The following is a 19256-nucleotide window of genomic DNA, read 5'->3' as shown; positions in this document are numbered from 1 at the left end:
CTCCAAAGCTACGAATAAGCTACACTTATTACAAGTACCATTTCTGCTAAAGGAGGCCGAGGAATAACTAAACATTTCACACCCAGAGCAGAAAAGTGCGGGAGAGACAGGAGAAGCCACCATGCTAAACCGGCTAAGAGCTAGTAGCTGCGCTAAGCTAGCGGATTCCTAAAAACACACAAAGTGAATAATGTGTAAATAATTTAGAGGTGATTCAGCAGAGGGAGTGCTTTAGTTAAGGCACGTGAAGATAACACTGTGAAACAAATCATTATCTAGGTAACTAGATCAATCTAACTGCGCAGATTATACAGCAAAACACCGCTGTGCTCCGGAACAGGAAGTGATACAATACCGCAGTGAGAGCCAACCACCAGTAGAGGCAAGCAAGAGCAAAAAGAATAAGAGTGTTCTGCTACAGCACTTCCTTCATTGTGCATGTTATTCATTATTTTGTGGTTCTTGTCTCTCCTCAAAAAAGGTTCCTCCTATCTTATTGGACAAGCAGTTCTCTGACTTCACCCCTGACATCACGCCCATCATCCTCGCCGCCCACACAAACAATTATGAAATTATCAAGCTTCTGGTGCAGAAAGGTGTGTCAATGCCTCAGCCACATGAGGTGAGTAAACCACATTATCTATTTACATGGAGCTCTGCAAGGTTTCAGCTTATTAAGGCTACTGACAGTTGTGGGAAGGCTTATTGTTTTTACCATGTATCTGTTATCTCTAAAACTAATTGAGGAATTTTAACCAAGTTTTGTAGATTAAATCACACCCTCAAGGATGAATCTAACAGCCTTTCAGTTTAAGGGGTCAAAGATCAAGGTCAAATCATAAGGTCAAAAGTTTTGCTCAATGCAAATAGATAGAGGCAAATTTTCCAAGGCTTGTAACTCTTGAATTAGAGATGATAGACCCATGGTGGACGCTGAACATTTGTCCTTTGAGCCATCAGTCATCGCAACAACTGGAATCTATATGTGCATGGTTGCATAGCTGCAACATTTCAGTCTTCGCATGTATGACTGTACTTTTTTCTGTGTGTGGTTTATTCTGTTATTGGTAGTATGGTAAAAGCAGACAGTCACATCACTGAGTCTGGTCTGCTTCAGGTTTTTTCCTATAATAATAAAAAATAAACTTAAACACCTGTGGTAGTTTTTCCTTACCACTGTTGGCAGTGTGCTTGCTCAGGGGATGGGTAGGTTCAGACCTTACTCACGTGAAGCACCTTGTTGTCAATTATGTTGTGATTTGGTGCTGTATAAATACACTGAATTGAATTGGTTACTGTGAGTAAGAAGTCACCTGTGGCCTTCAAAATAGACCATGCCATTTCACCTTGATTTACCTTGAATTTGGCATTCATGAATATGTAAAATTTCTTTATGTATTTGGGTTAGAATGTTTTTTACAAGACCAAGGTTTTTTGATTATTATTATTAAATAGTGTTAATAAATCAAAGTTATTCTTGGTCATTAACAGTTTTTTCTCAGCAGCACCATATGCTATGAGGTCTAATATACAAATCAAACCCAGTTTTTCTTCATTATTATATTAGTAAAAACCCAAAAGTATGATATTCAGATATTAATTTTTAATTAATTTTCAATACATACAAAAAACAGTCCAATGCGGAGAATTAAAAGAGCAATAAGGTACTACTATATGAGGTTATGAGAGACAATCACAGACCTTTTTCACATTGACAGAAAACCTAATTATGTTGCAGTTTTACAGCTGGTTGCATAATTACTCAAAGACAAAAACAAAAAACAATGGTTCACAATAAATGAATAATGAATTGATCAACATATTTTGTAAAACCATGGGATAATTCACTCAAAAGAAAAAGGCTTAACTATAAAGAGTAGTCATTTATTTTGCTCAGTGTTTCATCCTGAGCATTCTTATCATAAATTGTTTGCTCTATTTAAAATTCAGAAACATGTTTTTTCTTCAGATGCATGAATTTTTTTTTTCCGTATATTGTATAGTGCACATATACACCATATTGAGTATAATGTAGTAATAAGTAAATGCATATTTGTAATTCAGAACATGGGATTTGCTTTAAAATCAATTAAATGACAGAAAAATAACAGTGGGGAAAATGAATTATGAATCATTTTTGAAACAAGTGTTTAATTTTATTCTTTTTATGGTTCACTGGCTACAAAATCATAGTGAACTTGATCTCATTGCTACATCAATTATAAGCAAATCAAATCAATTTTATTTATATAGCGCCAAATCACAACAACAGTTGCCCCAAGGTGCTTTATATTGGAAGGCAAAATCCACACAATAATTACAGAAAAAACCCAATGGTCAAAACAACCCCCTGTGAGCAAGCACTTGGCGACAGTGGGAAGGAAACACTCCCTTTTAACAGGAAGAAACCTCCAGCAGAACCAGGTTCAGGGAGGAGCAGTCTTCTGCTGGGGCTGGTTGGGGCTGAGGGAGAGAACCAGGAAAAAGACATGCTGTGGAAGACAGCAGAGATCAATCACGAATGATTAAATGCAGAGTGGTGCATACAGAGCAAAAAGAGAAAGAAACACTCAGTGCATCATGGGAACCCCCCAGCAGTCTAAGTCTATAGCAGCATAACTAAGGGATGGTTCAGGGTCACCTGATCCAGCCCTAACTATAAGCTTTAGCAAAAAGGAAAGTTTTAAGCCTACTCTTAAAAGTAGAGAGGGTGTCTGTCTCCCTGATCCGAATTGGGAGCTGGTTCCACAGGAGAGGAGCCTGAAAGCTGAAGGCTCTGCCTCCCATTCTACTCTTAAAAACCGTAGGAACTACAAGTAAGCCTGCAGTCTGAGAGCGAAGTGCTCTATTGGGGTAATATGGTACTAAGAGGTCCCTAAGATAAGATGGGACCTGATTATTCAAAACCTTATAAGTAAGAAGAAGAATTTTAAATTCTATTCTAGAATTAACAGGAAGCCAATGAAGAGAGGCCAATATGGGTGAAATATGATCTCTCCTTCTAGTCCCCGTCAGTACTCTAGCTGCAGCATTTTGAATTAACTGAAGGCTTTTCAGAGAACTTTTAGGACAACCTGATAATAATGAATTACAATAGTCCAGCCCAGAGGAAATAAATGCATGAATTAGTTTTTCAGCATCACTCTGAGACAAGACCTTTCTAATTTTAGAGATATTGCACAAACATAAAAAAGCAGTCCTACATATTTGTTTAATATGCACATTGAAGGACATATCCTGCTCAAAAATGACTCCAATATTTCTCACAGTATTACTAGAGGTTAGGGTAATGCCATCCAGAGTAAGGATCTGGTTAGACACCATGTTTCTAAGATTTGTGGGGCCAAGTACAATAACTTCAGTTTTATCTGAATTTAAAAGCATGAAATTAGAGGTCATCCATGTCTTTATGTCTGCAAGACATTCCTGCAGTTTAACTAATTGGTGTGTGTCCTCTGGCTTCATGGATAGATAACTGCGTAACAATGAATATTTAAGCAATGCTTTCTAATAATACTGCCTAAGGGAAGCATGTATAAAGTGAATAAAATTGGTCCTAGCACAGAACCTTGTGGAACTCCATAATTAACCTTAGTCTGTGAAGAAGACTCCCCATTTACATGAACAAATTGTAATCTATTAGATAAATATGACTCAAACCACCGCAGCGCAGTGCGTTTAATACCTATGGCATGCTCTAATCTCTGTAATAAATTTTTATGGTCAACAGTATCAAAAGCAGCACTGAGGTCTAACAGGACAAGCACAGAGATGAGTCCACTGTCTGAGGCCATAAGAAGATCATTTGTAACCTTCACTAATGCTGTTTCTGTACTATGATGAATTCTGAAACCTGACTGAAACTCTTCAAATAGACCATTCCTCTGCAGATGATCAGTTAGCTGTTTTACAACTACCCTTTCAAGAATTTTTGAGAGAATGGGATGGTTATGAGTAATTTTTTCTCTAATAGTTAAAATTTTATTAGCAAAGAAAGTCATGAAGTCATTACTAGTTAAAGTTAAAGAAATACTCGGCTCAATAGAGCTCTGACTCTTAGCATGGCTACAGTGCTGAAAAGAAACCTGGGGTTGTTCTTATTTTCTTCAATTAGTGATGAGTAGTAAGGTGTCCTAGCTTTACGGAGGGCTTTTTTATAGAGCAACAAGCTCTTTTTCCAGGCTAAGTGAAGATCTTCTAAATTAGTGAGATGCCAATTCCTCTCCAACTTACAGATTATCTGCTTTAAGCTGTGAGTTTGTGAGTTATACCATGGAGTCAGGCACTTCTGATTTAAGGCTCTCTTTTTCAGAGGAGCTACAGCATCCAAAGTTGTGCTCAATGAGGATGTAAAACTATTGACGCGATAATGTATCTCACTCACAGAGTTTAGGTAGCTACTCTGCACTGTGTTGGTATATGGCATTGGAGAACATAACAAAGAAGGAATCATATCCTTAAACCTAGTTACAGCGCTTTCTGAAAGACTTCTACTGTAATGAAACTTATTCCCCACTGCGGGATAGTCCATTAAAGTAAATGTTATTAAGAAATGATCAGACAGAAGGGGGTTTTCAGGGAATACTGTTAAGCCTTCAGTTTCCATACCATAAGTCAAAACCAGATCTAAAGTATGATTAAAGTGGTGAGTGGACTCATTTACATTTTGAGCGAAGCCAATTGAGTCTAATAATAGATTAAATGCAGTGTTAAGGCTGTCATTCTCAGCATCTATGTGGATGTTAAAATCGCCCACTATAATTATCTTATCTGAGCTAAGCACTAAGTCAGACAAAAGGTCTGAAAATTCACAGAGAAACTGACAGTAACAACCAGGTGAACGATAGATAATAACAAATAAAACTGGTTTTTGGGACTTCCAATTTGGATGGACAAGACTAAGAGTCAAGCTTTCAAATGAATTAAAGCTCTGTCTGGGTTTTTGATTAATTAATAAGCTGGAGTGGAAGATTGATGCTAATCCCCCCCCTCGGCCCGTGCTACAAGCATTCTGACAGTTAGTGTGACTCGGGGGTGTTGACTCATTTAAACTAACATATTCATCCTGCTGTAACCAGGTTTCTGTAAGGCAGAATAAATCAATATGTTGATCAATTATTATATAATTTACTAACAGGGACTTACAAGAGAGAGACCTAATGTTTAATAGACCACATTTAACTGTTTTAATCTGTGGTGCAGTTGAAGGTACTATATTATTTTTTCTTTTTGAATTTTTATGCTTAAATAGATTTTTACTGGTTGTTGGTGGTCTGGGAGCAGGCACCGTCTCTATGGGGATGGGGTATTGGGAGGATGGCAGAGGGAGAGAAGCTGCAGAGAGGTGTGTAAGACTACAACAAGCACATATATGGTAAAATAAATATTTTATGGGTGCCACATTGAAAATCCAGAACGTATCAATGCATGCATGCATGCACGCACACACACACTCAAACAAACACACACAAATCTTAACATGTAAACTGTGTTATAGAACTTGGTGCATGTAAAACTTTGATCCACAAAATCTGGCCAAATGAACAAAACCTGAAATCAGTTGGTTACCTTTAATATTTAGGTGCCTTAAGCCCTGTTTACACATAGACGGTAAGAGCTCCCGGAAGCGTCCCGGAAGAGTTTTTGGCCGTCTTAAGGATCAAACGCCATTGTTAACGCCTGCACTAGGGGGCGTGGCTTAGTTCCGGCTTTACCGAGAATCGTCGAAAAAGTTATTCAACATGTCGAATAATTCCGGGAGCGCTCCCGGAGAATTCGCATGATGACGGAGACAATGCGAACAACGGCGTTTGATACTTTTTAATCGCCGTTTCATCCTGCCCCTTCCTGTAGTGCCGCAGTTTACACCGCCGTAATTGGCGGCCGGCATTGTATCCCTAACCAACGGCATGTAAAATGGCGATAGAGCCCACATCGGCGTCCTCAAAGGCGTTTTAACCGGCGACAGAGGCACACAAAACGGCGGCGCTAGCGGACAGTATGCCATTCTAAATGCCACCTCCCGGTTAATGGCGTTCCAAACGGCCGATAGGCGGCGGTCAGTATAAAAACGCTAGCGCGCTGCATGCAGGCCTCTCACTCGCGGCCAGCTCCAGATATTTTTGCAGAGAAGCTCCAGTATGGGGAAAAGCAAAGGAGAAGAAAAGGCTGAGGATGAGCTCCCTCCCCCTGCAGTGACAGCTGCTTCAGCCTATTATACTCTGGGGGCAGTGCCTATATGCAAAAGTTCCTGGAGTAACACAGGATTTGCCTGGATAAATCCAGCGGTACACAGGGTAGAAGAACACCGCCATTCTCACGCGTGTCTTAACCTGCGATTGTAAAGGATAGAACTGGGTATTAACCCCCGTTGCCTGATGTTTGCCGGATGCTACGGCGTCAAAACGGCGCTTTATTTGGTGGATTTAGCGGCGTTTTATCCGCGTATTTGCGGCTAGTATGGTGCTCAAAATGCAGGCGAAATGCTCCGCCCCTTTCCACCACGAAAACAGACGGAACTACCGCGAACTTCGGTCTACGTACTACCCGCCGACAAAACCGTCTATGTGTAACCTGGGCTTTAATACAAAAATTAAGACTTTCTAACTGAATAGGTGTATGTACTTAATAAAACCTAAGTGATGATCACCTTTTCATCATCGTCGCTGCACAGCCATTTTCAGATCTCTCCAGAGATGTTCAGTTGGATTCAGTTCTGGGCTCTGGCTGGGCCACTCAAGGACATTCACAGAGTTGTCCTGAAGCCAGCCTGAAGTTGTTCTTGTCTGTGTGTTTAGGGTCATTGTCCTGCTGAAAGATGCACCTTTGCCTTAGTCTGAGGTCAAGAATGCTCTGGAGCAGGTTTTCATCCAGGATGTCTCTGTACATTGCTGCATTCATCTTGACCTCAATCCTGACTAGTCTCTCAGTTCCTGCTGCTAATAAACATCCACACATCATGATGCTGCCCCCACCATGCTTCACTGTAGGGATGGTTCCTGGTTTCCTCCAAACATGACACTTAGCATTCACACCAAAGAGTTCAATCAGACCATCTCATCAGACCAGAGAATTTTGTTTCTCATCATCTGAGAGTCCTTCAGGTGCCTTTTGGCAAACTACAGGTGGGCTGCCATGTGCCTTTTACTAAGGAGTGGCTTCTGTGGGACCTTATATGTAGACAGGTGTGTGTCTTTTCAAATCATGTCCAATCAACTGAATTTATCCCAGATAGACTCCAGTTAAGCCGTAGAAACATCTCAGTGATGATCATTGAAAACACGATGCACCTAAGATCAATTTTGATGGCAAAATTTCATGGCAAAGGCTGTGAATACTTAGTTTTGCGTATATATATATATATACAACCCCTGGCAAAAATTATGGAATCACCGGCCTCAGAGGATGTTCATTCAGTTGTTTAATTTTGTAGAAAAAAAGCAGATCACAGACATGACACAAAACTAAAGTCATTTCAAATGGCAACTTTCTGGCTTTAAGAAACACTATTAGAAATCAAGAAAAAAAAGATTGTGGCAGTCAGTAACGGTTACTTTTTTAGACCAAGGAGAGGAAAAAAAATATGGAATCACTCAATTCTGAGGAAAAAATTATGGAATCACCCTGTAAATTTTCATCCCCCAAATTAACACCTGCATCAAATCAGATCTGCTCATTGACATTGACCCTATGCCATGACATTGACCCTGTGTGTCTTTTTGCAAGGAATGTTTTTGCAGTTTTTGCTCTATGGCAAGATGCATTATCATCTTGAAAAATGATTTCATCATCCCCAAACATCCTTTCAATTGTCCAAAATATCAACGTAAACTTGTGCATTTATTGATGATGTAATGACAGCCATTTCCCCAGTGCCTTTACCTGACATGCAGTCCCATATCATCAATGACTGTGGAAATTTACATGTTCTCTTCAGGCAGTCATCTTTATAAATCTCATTGGAAAGGCACCAAACAAAAGTTCCTGCATCATCACCTTGCCCAATGCAGATTCGAGATTCATCACTGACTATGACTTTCATCCAGTCATCCACAGTCCACAATTGCTTTTCCTTAGCCCATTGTAACCTTGTTTTTTGCTGTTTAGGTGTTAATGATGGCTTTCGTTTAGCTTTTCTGTATGTAAATCCCATTTCCTTTAGGCGGTTTCTTACGGTTCGGTTTAGGTGTTAATGATGGCTTTCGTTTAGCTTTTCTGTATGTAAATCCCATTTCCTTTAGGCGGTTTCTTACGGTTCGGTCACAGACGTTGACTCCAGTTTCCTCCCATTCGTTCCTCATTTGTTTTGTTGTACATTTTTCGATTTTTGAGACATATTGCTTTAAGTTTTCTGTCTTGACACTTTGTCTTCCTTGATCTACCTGTATGTTTGCCTTTAACAACCTTTCCATGTTGTTTGTATTTGGTCCAGAGTTTAGACACAGCTGACTGTGAACAACCAACATCTTTTGCAACACTGCGTGATGATTTACTCTCTTTTAAGAGTTTGATAATCCTCTCCTTTGTTTCAATTGACATCTCTCGTGTTGGAGCCATGATTCATGTCAGTCCACTTGGTGCAACAGCTCTCCAAGGTGTGTTCACTCCTTTTTAGATGCAGACTAACGAGCAGATCTGATATGATGCAGGTGTTAGTTTTGGGGATGAAAATTTACAGGGTGATTCCATAATTTTTTCCTCAGAATTGAGTGATTCCATATTTTTTTCCTCTGCTTGGTCTAAAAAAGTAACCGTTACTGACTGCCACAATCTTTTTTTCTTGATTTCTTATAGTGTTTCTTAAAGCCAGAAAGTTGCCATTTGAAATTACTTTAGTTTTGTGTCATGTCTGTGATCTGCTTTTTTTCTACAAAATTAAACAACTGAATGAACATCCTCCGAGGCCGGTGATTCCATAATTTTTGCCAGGGGTTGTATATATATATATGTATATATATATATATACAGTAGTGTTCAGAATAATAGTAGTGCTATGTGACTAAAAAGATTAATCCAGGTTTTGAGTATATTTCTATTGTTACATGGGAAACAAGGTACCAGTAGATTCAGTAGATTCTCACAAATCCAACAAGACCAAGCATTCATGATATGCACACTCTTAAGGCTATGAAATTTGGCTATTAGTAAAAAAATGTAGAAAAGGGGTTGTTCACAATAACAGTAGTGTGGCATTCAGTCAGTGAGTTCGTCAATTTTGTGGAACAAACAGGTGTGAATCAGGTGTCCACTATTTAAGGACGAAGCCAGCAACTGTTGAACATGCTTTTCTTTTTGAAAGCCTGAGGAAAATGGGACGTTCAAGACATTGCTCAGAAGAACAGTGTAGTTTGATTAAAAAGTTGATTGGAGAGGGGAAAACGTATACGCAGGGGCAAAAAAATTATAGGCTGTTCATCTACAATAATCTCCAATGCTTTAAAATGGACAAAAAAAAAAAAACAGAGACGCGTGAAAGAAAATGGAAAACAACCATCAAAATGGATAGAAGAATAACCAGAATGGCAAAGGCTCACCCATTGATCAGCTCCAGGATGATCAAAGACAGTCTGGAGTTACCTGTAAGTGCTGTGACAGTTAGAAGACGCCTGTGTGAAGCTAATTTATCTGCAAGAATCCCCCACAAAGTCCCTCTGTTAAATAAAAGACGTGCAGAAGAGGTTACAATTTGCCAAAGAACACATCAACTGGCCTAAAGAGAAATGGAGGAATATTTTGTGGACTGATGAGAGTAAAATTGTTCTTTTGGGGTCCAAGGGCCGCAGACAGTTTGTGAGACAACCCCCAAACTCTGAATTCAAGCCACAGTTCACAGTGAAGACAGTGAAGCATGGTGGTGCAAGCATCATGATATGGGCATGTTTCTCCTACTATGGTGTTGGGCCTATATATCACATACCAGGTATCATGGATCAGTTTGGATATGTCAGAATACTTGAAGAGGTCATGTTGCCTTATGCTGAAGAGGACATGCCCTTGAAATGGGTGTTTCAACAAGACAATGACCCCAAGCACACTAGTAAACCAGCAAAATCTTGGTTCCAAACCAACAAAATTAATGCCTTGCAGATGTGAAGAAATCATGAAAAACTGTTATACAACTAAATACTAGTTTAGTGATTCACAGGATTGCTAAAAAAGCAGTTTGAACATAAAAGTTTTGAGTTTGTAGTGTCAACAGCAGATGCTACTATTATTGTGAACACCCCCTTTTCTACTTTTTTTTTTATTAATAACCCAATTTCATAGCCTTAAGAGTGTGCATATCATGAATGCTTGGTCTTGTTGGATTTGTGAGAATCTACTGAATCTACTGGTACCTTGTTTCCCATGTAACAATAAGAAATATACTCAAAACCTGGATTAATCTTTTTAGTCACATAGCACTACTATTATTCTGAGCACACACACAGAAACACACATCACTTTGGAGCGTCAGCAGCGATTCACTGATTATTGCCTCGTTTCTGCTTAAAACTGACTTTAGAATGATTTAACTGGCTTTACTTTGTCATCTGATGGTTAATAGTCACATGATTCCCTTTGATCACTTTGGGCGTAGAGGGTCAGACTCAGAGAGTGAATTGCTGAATCAGTGAATTGTTACTGATGCTCCGAAATTACGCATGCACAGTGAAGGCAGTGGGGACTGATTTTTAAGGGGGCCGATTTTTAAGGGAACCATTCGGTCGGTGACACCGGTTCAAACCCCACCCCAGCCACATTTCTCCATGCAATGTGGAGTTGTGTCAGGAAGAGCATTGGTCATAAAATCTGTACAAATTCAACATGCAGATCCACATTGGATTTGCTGTGTTAACCCCGAGTGCAAACAACCAAAGGGACTTACTTTTCTTGTTTACCAATGGTGCCATAATGAAAGTGGAATAACTTCATCTGGTTTGTGTTTCAAATTAAACATTCAGAGTGACTTTGATTAAATTTAAAGAACTGAAATAGTTTTTTTTTTTGTTGTTGTTTGTTTGTTTTTTCTGGTTAATCCTGAAATCGTCAGCTCAACCGTTTGGTAGAAAATATTGATATTTACCACATGCTATTGAATTTTTTTCAATTTATTTCATTTATATAGCACCAAATCACAACAAAGTTGCCTCAAGGAGCTTCATATAAGTAAGGTCTAACCTTACCAACCCCTAGATCAAGCACACAGGCGACAGTGGTAAAGAAAAACTCCCTCTGATGATTTGAGGAAGAAACCTCAAGGAGACCAGACTCACAGGGGTGACCCTCTGCTTGGGCCATGCTAACGACACAATAGACAATACAGGAAATTACTAATGAAATTAATTTAAAATTCATTAAATTACTGAAAAATGTGAGGACTAAATTACTGTTGAAGACAAAAACGTACTCCTGTATTTGATTAACTGTTTTAGAATGGAATAGGCTGTCAGTGTGAGGAAATAACCACTTTGTGTCATTCAAATTATTCATTGCTAAATGAAAACCCCGAGGGGAAACTGTAGCAAAGTGCCAGGCGAAACATTCTGACAAAAAACTAAGTAAAACAGATTTAAGTTTCAGCAGTGAGTAAAGTTCTCTTTGGCCAGTTGTTCTTCATCTTTAATTGAAGTTTCACCTCCTTATTACTGAAATCAGTTCAAGATTTTATGATTAAGTATTTCACTGTCACTAATCCAGCAAGTAGCCTGTTAGTTCAGCAGATAAGAGAATATTTACAGAGAAATCCTTCAAATGGTAATGCAAGCACCAAATTTGGAACAAATTCTCCTTAGACATTCCTTTTTTGAAAAAGCAGTGTGTCCACTTGAATTTACAATAGGTGGCCAGGTAGGGGTCAATTGAAGAATTACATAGGGGTCAAAATTTAAAAATGCTCCAATCATTTTGAAAAGTATTTCATATTATTTGTCTGATCATAAAGATTTTAAAAAGGTATAGTTTGGACCATCTGTGACTGAATTATATGGAGTTATGGGATAAAACAAAATGGCAAAGATGGTGAGAAAGGTCAATTTCAGTTTGTGCAGGGGTCAAAAGTTAAAGTTGCTCCAATTTTGGTGAAAAGTGATGCCAAGTAAAGTAATGCAAAGCTGGTTGAGCAAATAGTTATAAAAATGAATAGTTTGCAACTCCTGGTATGCTTGGATGTTGATATTGTTTGACCTTTACTGTGGACACCAAACATTCAACACAGTCAAAACGATTCCATTTATTTATCCAATTCGCTCAACCAATAATTTCATCACTTTTTACCAAAATTGGAGCAACTTTAACTTTTGACCTAACTTTTGACCCCTGTACAAACTGAAAATGACCATTGTTACCATTTTTTGCTATTTTTATCCCATAACTCCATAGAATTCAGCTATAGATAGTCCAAACTATACCTTTTTGGAATCGTTGTCATCAGACAAATAATATGAAATCCCTTTCAGTATGACCGACGCATTTTAAAATTTTGACCCCTGTTTAATTCTTCAATTGACTCCTACCTGGCTGTCAAATGGAAATTCAAGTTAAGTGGACACCCTGCCTTTTCACAAGAGCAATGTTTAGGGTGTATTTCTGCCAAATTTAGTGCTTTTTTCAGTTATCCACTGCACTATGTCTGTGAATATTGTTACTGCAGCAACTCTGATATACGTCACCTTGTACCTATGAGTATTAATTTGCAATATGCAGATACATTATACGTTAAAAACTATTACCTTAGGTCATTATTGCCAAGTTACGTGAATGACTATAACTACAATTTATGTTAAATAAAAATCATAAATAACAGCCATTTTGATTTAAATCTGTACATGCTATTGTGATTCTCACTGTCAGCTGACAAAATACAAATACTGTTAGATTAGAAAAACAAATATGCAGTCAAACATTAGAAGTCTTAATTAAAATATGCCCTTGCCTTTGTTTGATGCTGCAGGTGCGATGTAACTGTGTGGAGTGTGTGTCGAGTTCAGACGTGGATAGCCTGCGGCACTCACGCTCACGCCTCAACATCTACAAGGCGCTATCGAGTCCCTCGCTAATTGCTCTCTCCAGCGAGGACCCGTTCCTGACAGCTTTCAGACTCAGCTGGGAGCTGCAGGAGCTCAGCAAGGTGACGACTCAGCAGGCAGCTGATGGTGGAGCTGCTACATTTGGCGGAGATTTTATTATGAATAATGAAATATGAACTATTGGCAGTGAGTCACACTGATTTACAGTAAATTTATATTCTGTGTGAGCTTGCATAATGCTAGCTAGATTTTTATTTTATTTGAATGGGAAATGGGAAAAGTGATGTTGTAAAATCGCACTAATTATAGAAATAACTGGAAGGGCATGCATTAGAGTGTATACTTCTGTCAACACCAGTAGCATTCTCTCTTGCAATGTAAAAATGTCTTCCTGTTTTACATTAAATATTGTAAAACAGGAAGACAGAGGACGGGAAGGAGAGGAACAGTAGTAGCCAGTAAACCAGTATTGATCAGTATGTCTGGTATTTATATTTGCAAACTGTTTTTTTACTTTCACTTTTGAAGCTCTGTGTGCTTCTTACCCTGTTTTCTGCTATACAATGCTGCTGGAATATCAATTTCCCTGAGGGAGTCTATCTAATGTAATGTAATCTAGTAAAACTATTATACTTGATCCAAATGTCTATCTAAACAAAGGTGGCATGTGTTTAACATCCAGTGACCGAACAGATTAGGTATTCTCTTTGCCAGATATTTTATGAGTGAAGCACTGTGCAGCGGCACGAAGCTCACTCATGGTACGGGGCGTCCTAAACAGGAAGTGCCAATTTTCAAATCCACAGTAAAACAGGAAATGTTCAAATGTCAAACACTTCCTGGAATGACAGACAAAATCCCATGGAATCTTGCGGTAACTCAGTGGCAAGCTCACATTCAAACAGGAACATTCTCATTCACAGTGAAACAGGAAATGTTCAAATGTCAAACACTTTCTGGCAATGGGTGGAGCTACAGTGGAGGCCAGGGTTTCACTGGACTCTCCTGAAATCTGATTGGACACAGATGAAGACAGGTCACAGCACCACATGTCTGGTTGAAAGAGCTGCATTTTCAAATCAGTGAGTCACATTGACTGCTAGGTTCCTCCTGTCCAGTAGTTTGTGCTGTGTACCACAAAAAGTTGTAATCCACCTTAATAGAAGAAAAATGTTTGCTCCAGATTTGAACAGAACACGTCATTTATACTATGGACTTCTAATCACACCAAACTTATATTGGTGAGTAAACGACCGTATTTTATGACAGAAATGAGGTCCAGGTTGTTAAAAGCAGCATTTCTCCTTTAATTCAGGTTATGTACACATCTTTAAACTAACATCCTCTGTTGGCTTGTTAATGCAGCAGATAACTGAAACAATCCTTCAAATGGTGATACAAGCATCAAATTCAGCACAAATACAGCTGGAGCAAAATTAATGGAGCAACTTTAACTTTTGACCCCTGTACAAACAGAAACTGAGCTTTGTCACCATTACTGCTGCTTTTACCTCATAACTCCATAACATTCAGTCACAGATTGTCCAAACAATACCTTTTTTGGAATCTTTATGATCAGGCAAATAATGTGGTGTAGTTTTCTATATGATTGGAGCATCTTTTAATTTAGACCAGGGGTGGGCAGCTTGTTCCAGAAAGGGCCAAGAGGGTGCAGGTTTTCTTTGCAGCCACTGATTCCACCAGGTGATTTCACTGATTAATATCACTTTGAGCAGATGAAATCAGTTAATCAGTGAAATCACCTGGTGGAGTCAGTGGCTGCAAAGAAAACCTGCACCCTCTTGGCCCTTTCTGGAACAAGTTGCCCACCCCTGATTTTGACCCTTGTGTAATTCTTCAATTGACGCCTACCTGGCCACCTATTGAAAATTCAAGTGGCCAATCAGTTTTATTTATGTATTTTTTTTTTAAGAGTTCATTTCCATGGATTATTTGTGCCAAATTTAATGCTTGTATCACCATTTGCAGGATTCCACTCTAAATATTCTCTTATCTGCTGCACTATATATAAAAAGTAAGATGCTGCTCCTCAGTGTTTCTCAGGTGCCCTCAAAATATTTGGAACACTTGGTATTTCACCATTTTAATTTGTTTATTCTATTTCAAAAGCATTTTTTTTTCTAAAATGATCTTCCTTAACTCAAACTGAATGCAAATCTGTACAACTTGATATAAATGAATTAAAAATATAAAATCCAGCTTCCTGTTAAAGTGGTCTAGAGGAGGATTTTTTTTAAAAAGAAGACCTGAAAGTTCAGCTACAATTTGGCAGAAAGTACATTTGAGATGAAAGCCTAGATTTGATGTTTTGGTGAAAGAAACTTTTGTATTTCTTCATAATTGATGTAAATAAAGTCCAAGACATATTCAGTGACTTGGAAATGTTCATGTTTCCATCCCCTGACTTGTCTAAAGAAAACTGGCAATAAACTGATTATTATTTACAGGTTTTATCAGTTTTAGAGATTTGCTTTCAGTTTGAGTTTGAGGAAGATAATTTTAGAAATTTTAAATCTTTTTTATTTATTTTTTTGTATTTAAAATGACAAACAAATTAAAATGTGTGAAATTCCAAGTGTTCCAATACTTTTGGAGGCCACAGTATCTTAACCTTATGATGAGTGCAAAATGAGTGTGGTATTATTACTGTTTTGTTTAAGAATGTTTAATTTTCATTGTTGCTGCACTTTGTGTCAAATCATAGTCATATCGTATATCATACTGATATGAAAATTCAGTAAGGTATATCTTCTGTTATACATTCCAAATCTAAAGTGTAACTCTACTAGTGTTTTCTAAGGTACACATAAATATCTTTAAATAAAACAAAGGAAAAAAGAGAGAGTAGAGCCACTTAGGTGCCTGGTCTTGAGAACCAGGGATGGTAGGTTGAAAAGCTTTTTTATCCCATGAGAACTCTCCCTACAACACCTAAGCGGCTCAAGACAACATTGAGATATGATAATGTGGCCATATTGTACAGCCCTACTGTCAACTAGCTGAAAACTTTGAATATTAATTTACATCTACATTAAAAAATGCTTAAAGTGGCAGGGGGCTAAGAGGACTATAATTGTGGGGGTCAACTGAAAAGCAAAAAAATAAAAATGCTTAAAAAGGTGGAGAGTATGGGGGGCAGAGCCTCTCCAGAAGCTGAAAGGTTTTAGTCATGCTCCCAAGAACAATTTTACTGAAAAAGTCTGAAGGACCTAAAGGACATGGTTAGATGGTGAGGAGCTTTTCCAGGCATATGAGAGGCAAATAACGAAAAATGCTTAAAAATCTTTCAGTTGCTGGGGGCAACTGAGAGGTTTTTGCCATGCTAATGCTCCCTTGAAGCATTTACTCAAAATAAAGTCTGAAGAACCTAAATTCATGTCCACGGCATATGCATATTAGGAAGGAAGGAAGGAAGGAGAAACTTAATTTAGTGAAATAAAGAAATTAACAGACTACACTTCTCAACTTAATGGTTTAACATGTTTTATTATATGTTATGGGATTTTGCCAACTTCTGATTGGCCCATTCGCCGCTTTCTGAGCTGTATCACATGCTGAGTTGACCGCTGGTAGAGCCAAGTAGACCACGCGTGCGAAACGATTACACCTAGCAGCGTAGCGCTAGCTAATCGAGCGACGCCTTCTATCATTAACAACCAATAAGATAACACAATACAATGCCTACTTTGGCTGTCAGTTTGTTGACAAGATGGCAGAAGACAGGTTTGCGTCTGTTAGCGATGCTGACTTAAAACAAATTTTACATGAGAAAGATGAGAAGAACACCCACAGAAATACACAGTCAGCAGCCAACCTGTGTCGCAAGAACATCACTGAAAAGAGACATGCGGCCAACTTTGAAACTTATGACAGATGGATGCTCGACGGAGTACTCGGTCGATTTTACACGGAAGCTAGACAGGTGAATGGCGAACTTTATAAGAAAATAAGCCTGATGACTCTTCGTCACGGACTTAACAGGCATCTCCACTTGATTGATGGGATGTTGGTGCAGTATGACAGTAATAATAAAGATTTGAAACTTGAGATTGATTTTTCAGTTTTAGTATGTTTGACAAAATCCCAGTTTTCTTGTTTACCATATAATAAAACAGTTATAGACTTTTGATTTTGGTGTACCCGTGATTATGCGGACCTGGTCAGGATGGGGTTCACCAAACCCCATCCTGACCAGGGGTAGACCTGACCAGGGGTAGACCTCATCAAAAGTCTATAATTGTATAAAGTACCATAGCCCTGCAACATACTAGCAGTCTGTCCCGGTTATGCCAAGCCTCTCACTCACTGGGATATGCTCCAACCACCTGTGGCCCTTAACTGAAGTAGAACATGGATGGATGGATGGATGGATGGATGGATGGATGGATGGATGGATGGATGGATGGATGGATGGATGGATGGATGAGCAATATAAAAATTCACCCATGTCATCTTTATTTTGGCTTTGAATGTCTACATTTTACCATGACCCGCTATGGAGTTTGACTCAGTTTGGGAACAAGCCTCAAATGGCCATTCAAGAAAATGTAGGTTTCTAGCACTTTAGATTAGATTAGATAAGATTAGAAAGAACCTTATTGATCCCTTGGGAAGACTCCCTCAGGGAAATTGAGGTTCCAGCAGCATTGTATAGCAGCACACAGGGTAAGAAACACAAAGAGTATTAAAAGTGGAAGTAAAAAAGAAAAACAGTTTGCAAATATACCAGACACACTGGTTTCTCCACCGGAGGTTTCTGTTTAATATTACCTTTCTTTTTTTTTTTTTTTAAAGGACAATTAATAAAAAGACTAAAGTGCCAAAAACAAGGTAATAATGGATGTTAGTCCATGGACTGGATCTAAAGTTGTTGGGGTCCAGATGTGGCCTCCTGACCTTGATTTTGGTATTTCTAACTTATTGTGTTATAAATCAGTCAACCGAAAGACAGGTGCTTTCATAAATTTGAAATCCAAACATTTCATAATGGATGTTCTCAAAATCATAACCCAGCTGTCATGTCACTTCAAGTTTTAGCTCGGGCCATATCTAATAACACTGTGTAACAAATTTTGATTTTTGTTTTGTTCCTGGGTACACAGTGTGTTTTCCTAACCTGTTATGCCTTAAATAAATAGAAAATAGCTGTTATTCCACATAAACTTTGCTTCTGTGATCAGGACAATGATATTTTGAAATTTGTCTGTTTTCAAGAATATTCTCGAGTCGCCTTCACTACTACTGAGTAGTCTTCTAGAATATTCTTTAACTGCTAGAACTGTCCAGAATTTTCTAGAAGTTTCCAGAATTATCTAGAAATTTCAAGAAACTTTTAGAACTTTCTAGAATGTTAAAAAAATAAAATAAAATCAAAGTTTGTGCTGAATGTAGTCATTTTTCCATAGACTTTAGACATAAGCAGTTGAAATATAACACTTAGAAGCCAGGAACAAAAACTGTGTTACATAGTGTAATCAATGTGCACTCATCTCAATTGATTTGCATAACACACTTTTCATGACATCTTGAGTACAAGATAAAAAGCATTTTAAAGCAGGGTTACTAGAGAAAGGTGATACATTTAATAAACATCTCTAATGAAGAGGGGAAAAAAAAACAGCTGTAAGGCACAAACAACCCAGCGGCATGTTATATTAAAATTCTGTTTTTCAGTCATGCTTGAAGTGAACTGCATTTTCCCCTCACAAATTGCAGTATAATTCTGCTGCTTGTTTTCTTTCCCATAACTTTTGATGTTTAAAGTTATTTCTGCACCTGGCACCCGTCTCTTTCAGGTGGAGAACGAGTTTAAATCAGAATATGAGGAGCTGTCACAGCAGTGTAAACAGTTTGCAAAAGATCTCCTGGATCAAACGCGGAGCTCCAGAGAACTGGAAATGATCCTCAACTACAGAGACGACATCAACATACTGGAGGAGGAGGGCAACAATGACCTGGCAAGACTCAAACTAGCTATCAAATACCACCAGAAAGAGGTATGAACAATTTATGGAACACACTGTAATTTGTACTGTGAGTTATTCATGTTGTTCAGTTATTATTGGCAGTGGCTTAGTGGTTAAAACTGTTGCCTCACAGCAAGAAGGTAGCGGAATCGCTTCCCACCTGGAGCCTTTCTGTGAGGAGTTTGCATGTTCTCCCCGTGTCTGCGTGGATTCCCTCCTGGTGCTCCGGCTTAATGTCACATTCAAAGACATGCATGTTCAG

At 38.5% G+C, this 19256-nt stretch overlaps 1 protein-coding gene across 2 annotated transcripts in view; it reads left to right on the top strand.

Annotated features, from left to right (window-relative positions):
• The window catches only part of LOC117517304 (short transient receptor potential channel 4-like), a 147170-nt gene that overhangs the window by 55194 nt on the left and 72720 nt on the right, over positions 1–19256 (top strand). For both annotated transcript variants that reach the window (XM_034178285.1, XM_034178284.1), the window contains 3 exons: positions 482–622; positions 12932–13108; positions 18824–19024. In XM_034178285.1, the coding sequence (XP_034034176.1) occupies positions 482–622; positions 12932–13108; positions 18824–19024 (519 nt within the window). The remainder of the gene's footprint in view (positions 1–481; positions 623–12931; positions 13109–18823; positions 19025–19256) is intronic.

This window comes from Thalassophryne amazonica, chromosome 9 (assembly GCF_902500255.1).
Source record: "Thalassophryne amazonica chromosome 9, fThaAma1.1, whole genome shotgun sequence".
NCBI classification, from domain to species: domain Eukaryota; kingdom Metazoa; phylum Chordata; class Actinopteri; order Batrachoidiformes; family Batrachoididae; genus Thalassophryne; species Thalassophryne amazonica.
Note: the sequence above shows the minus strand (reverse complement) of the source record. Positions and strands in the feature narration are given on the sequence as shown.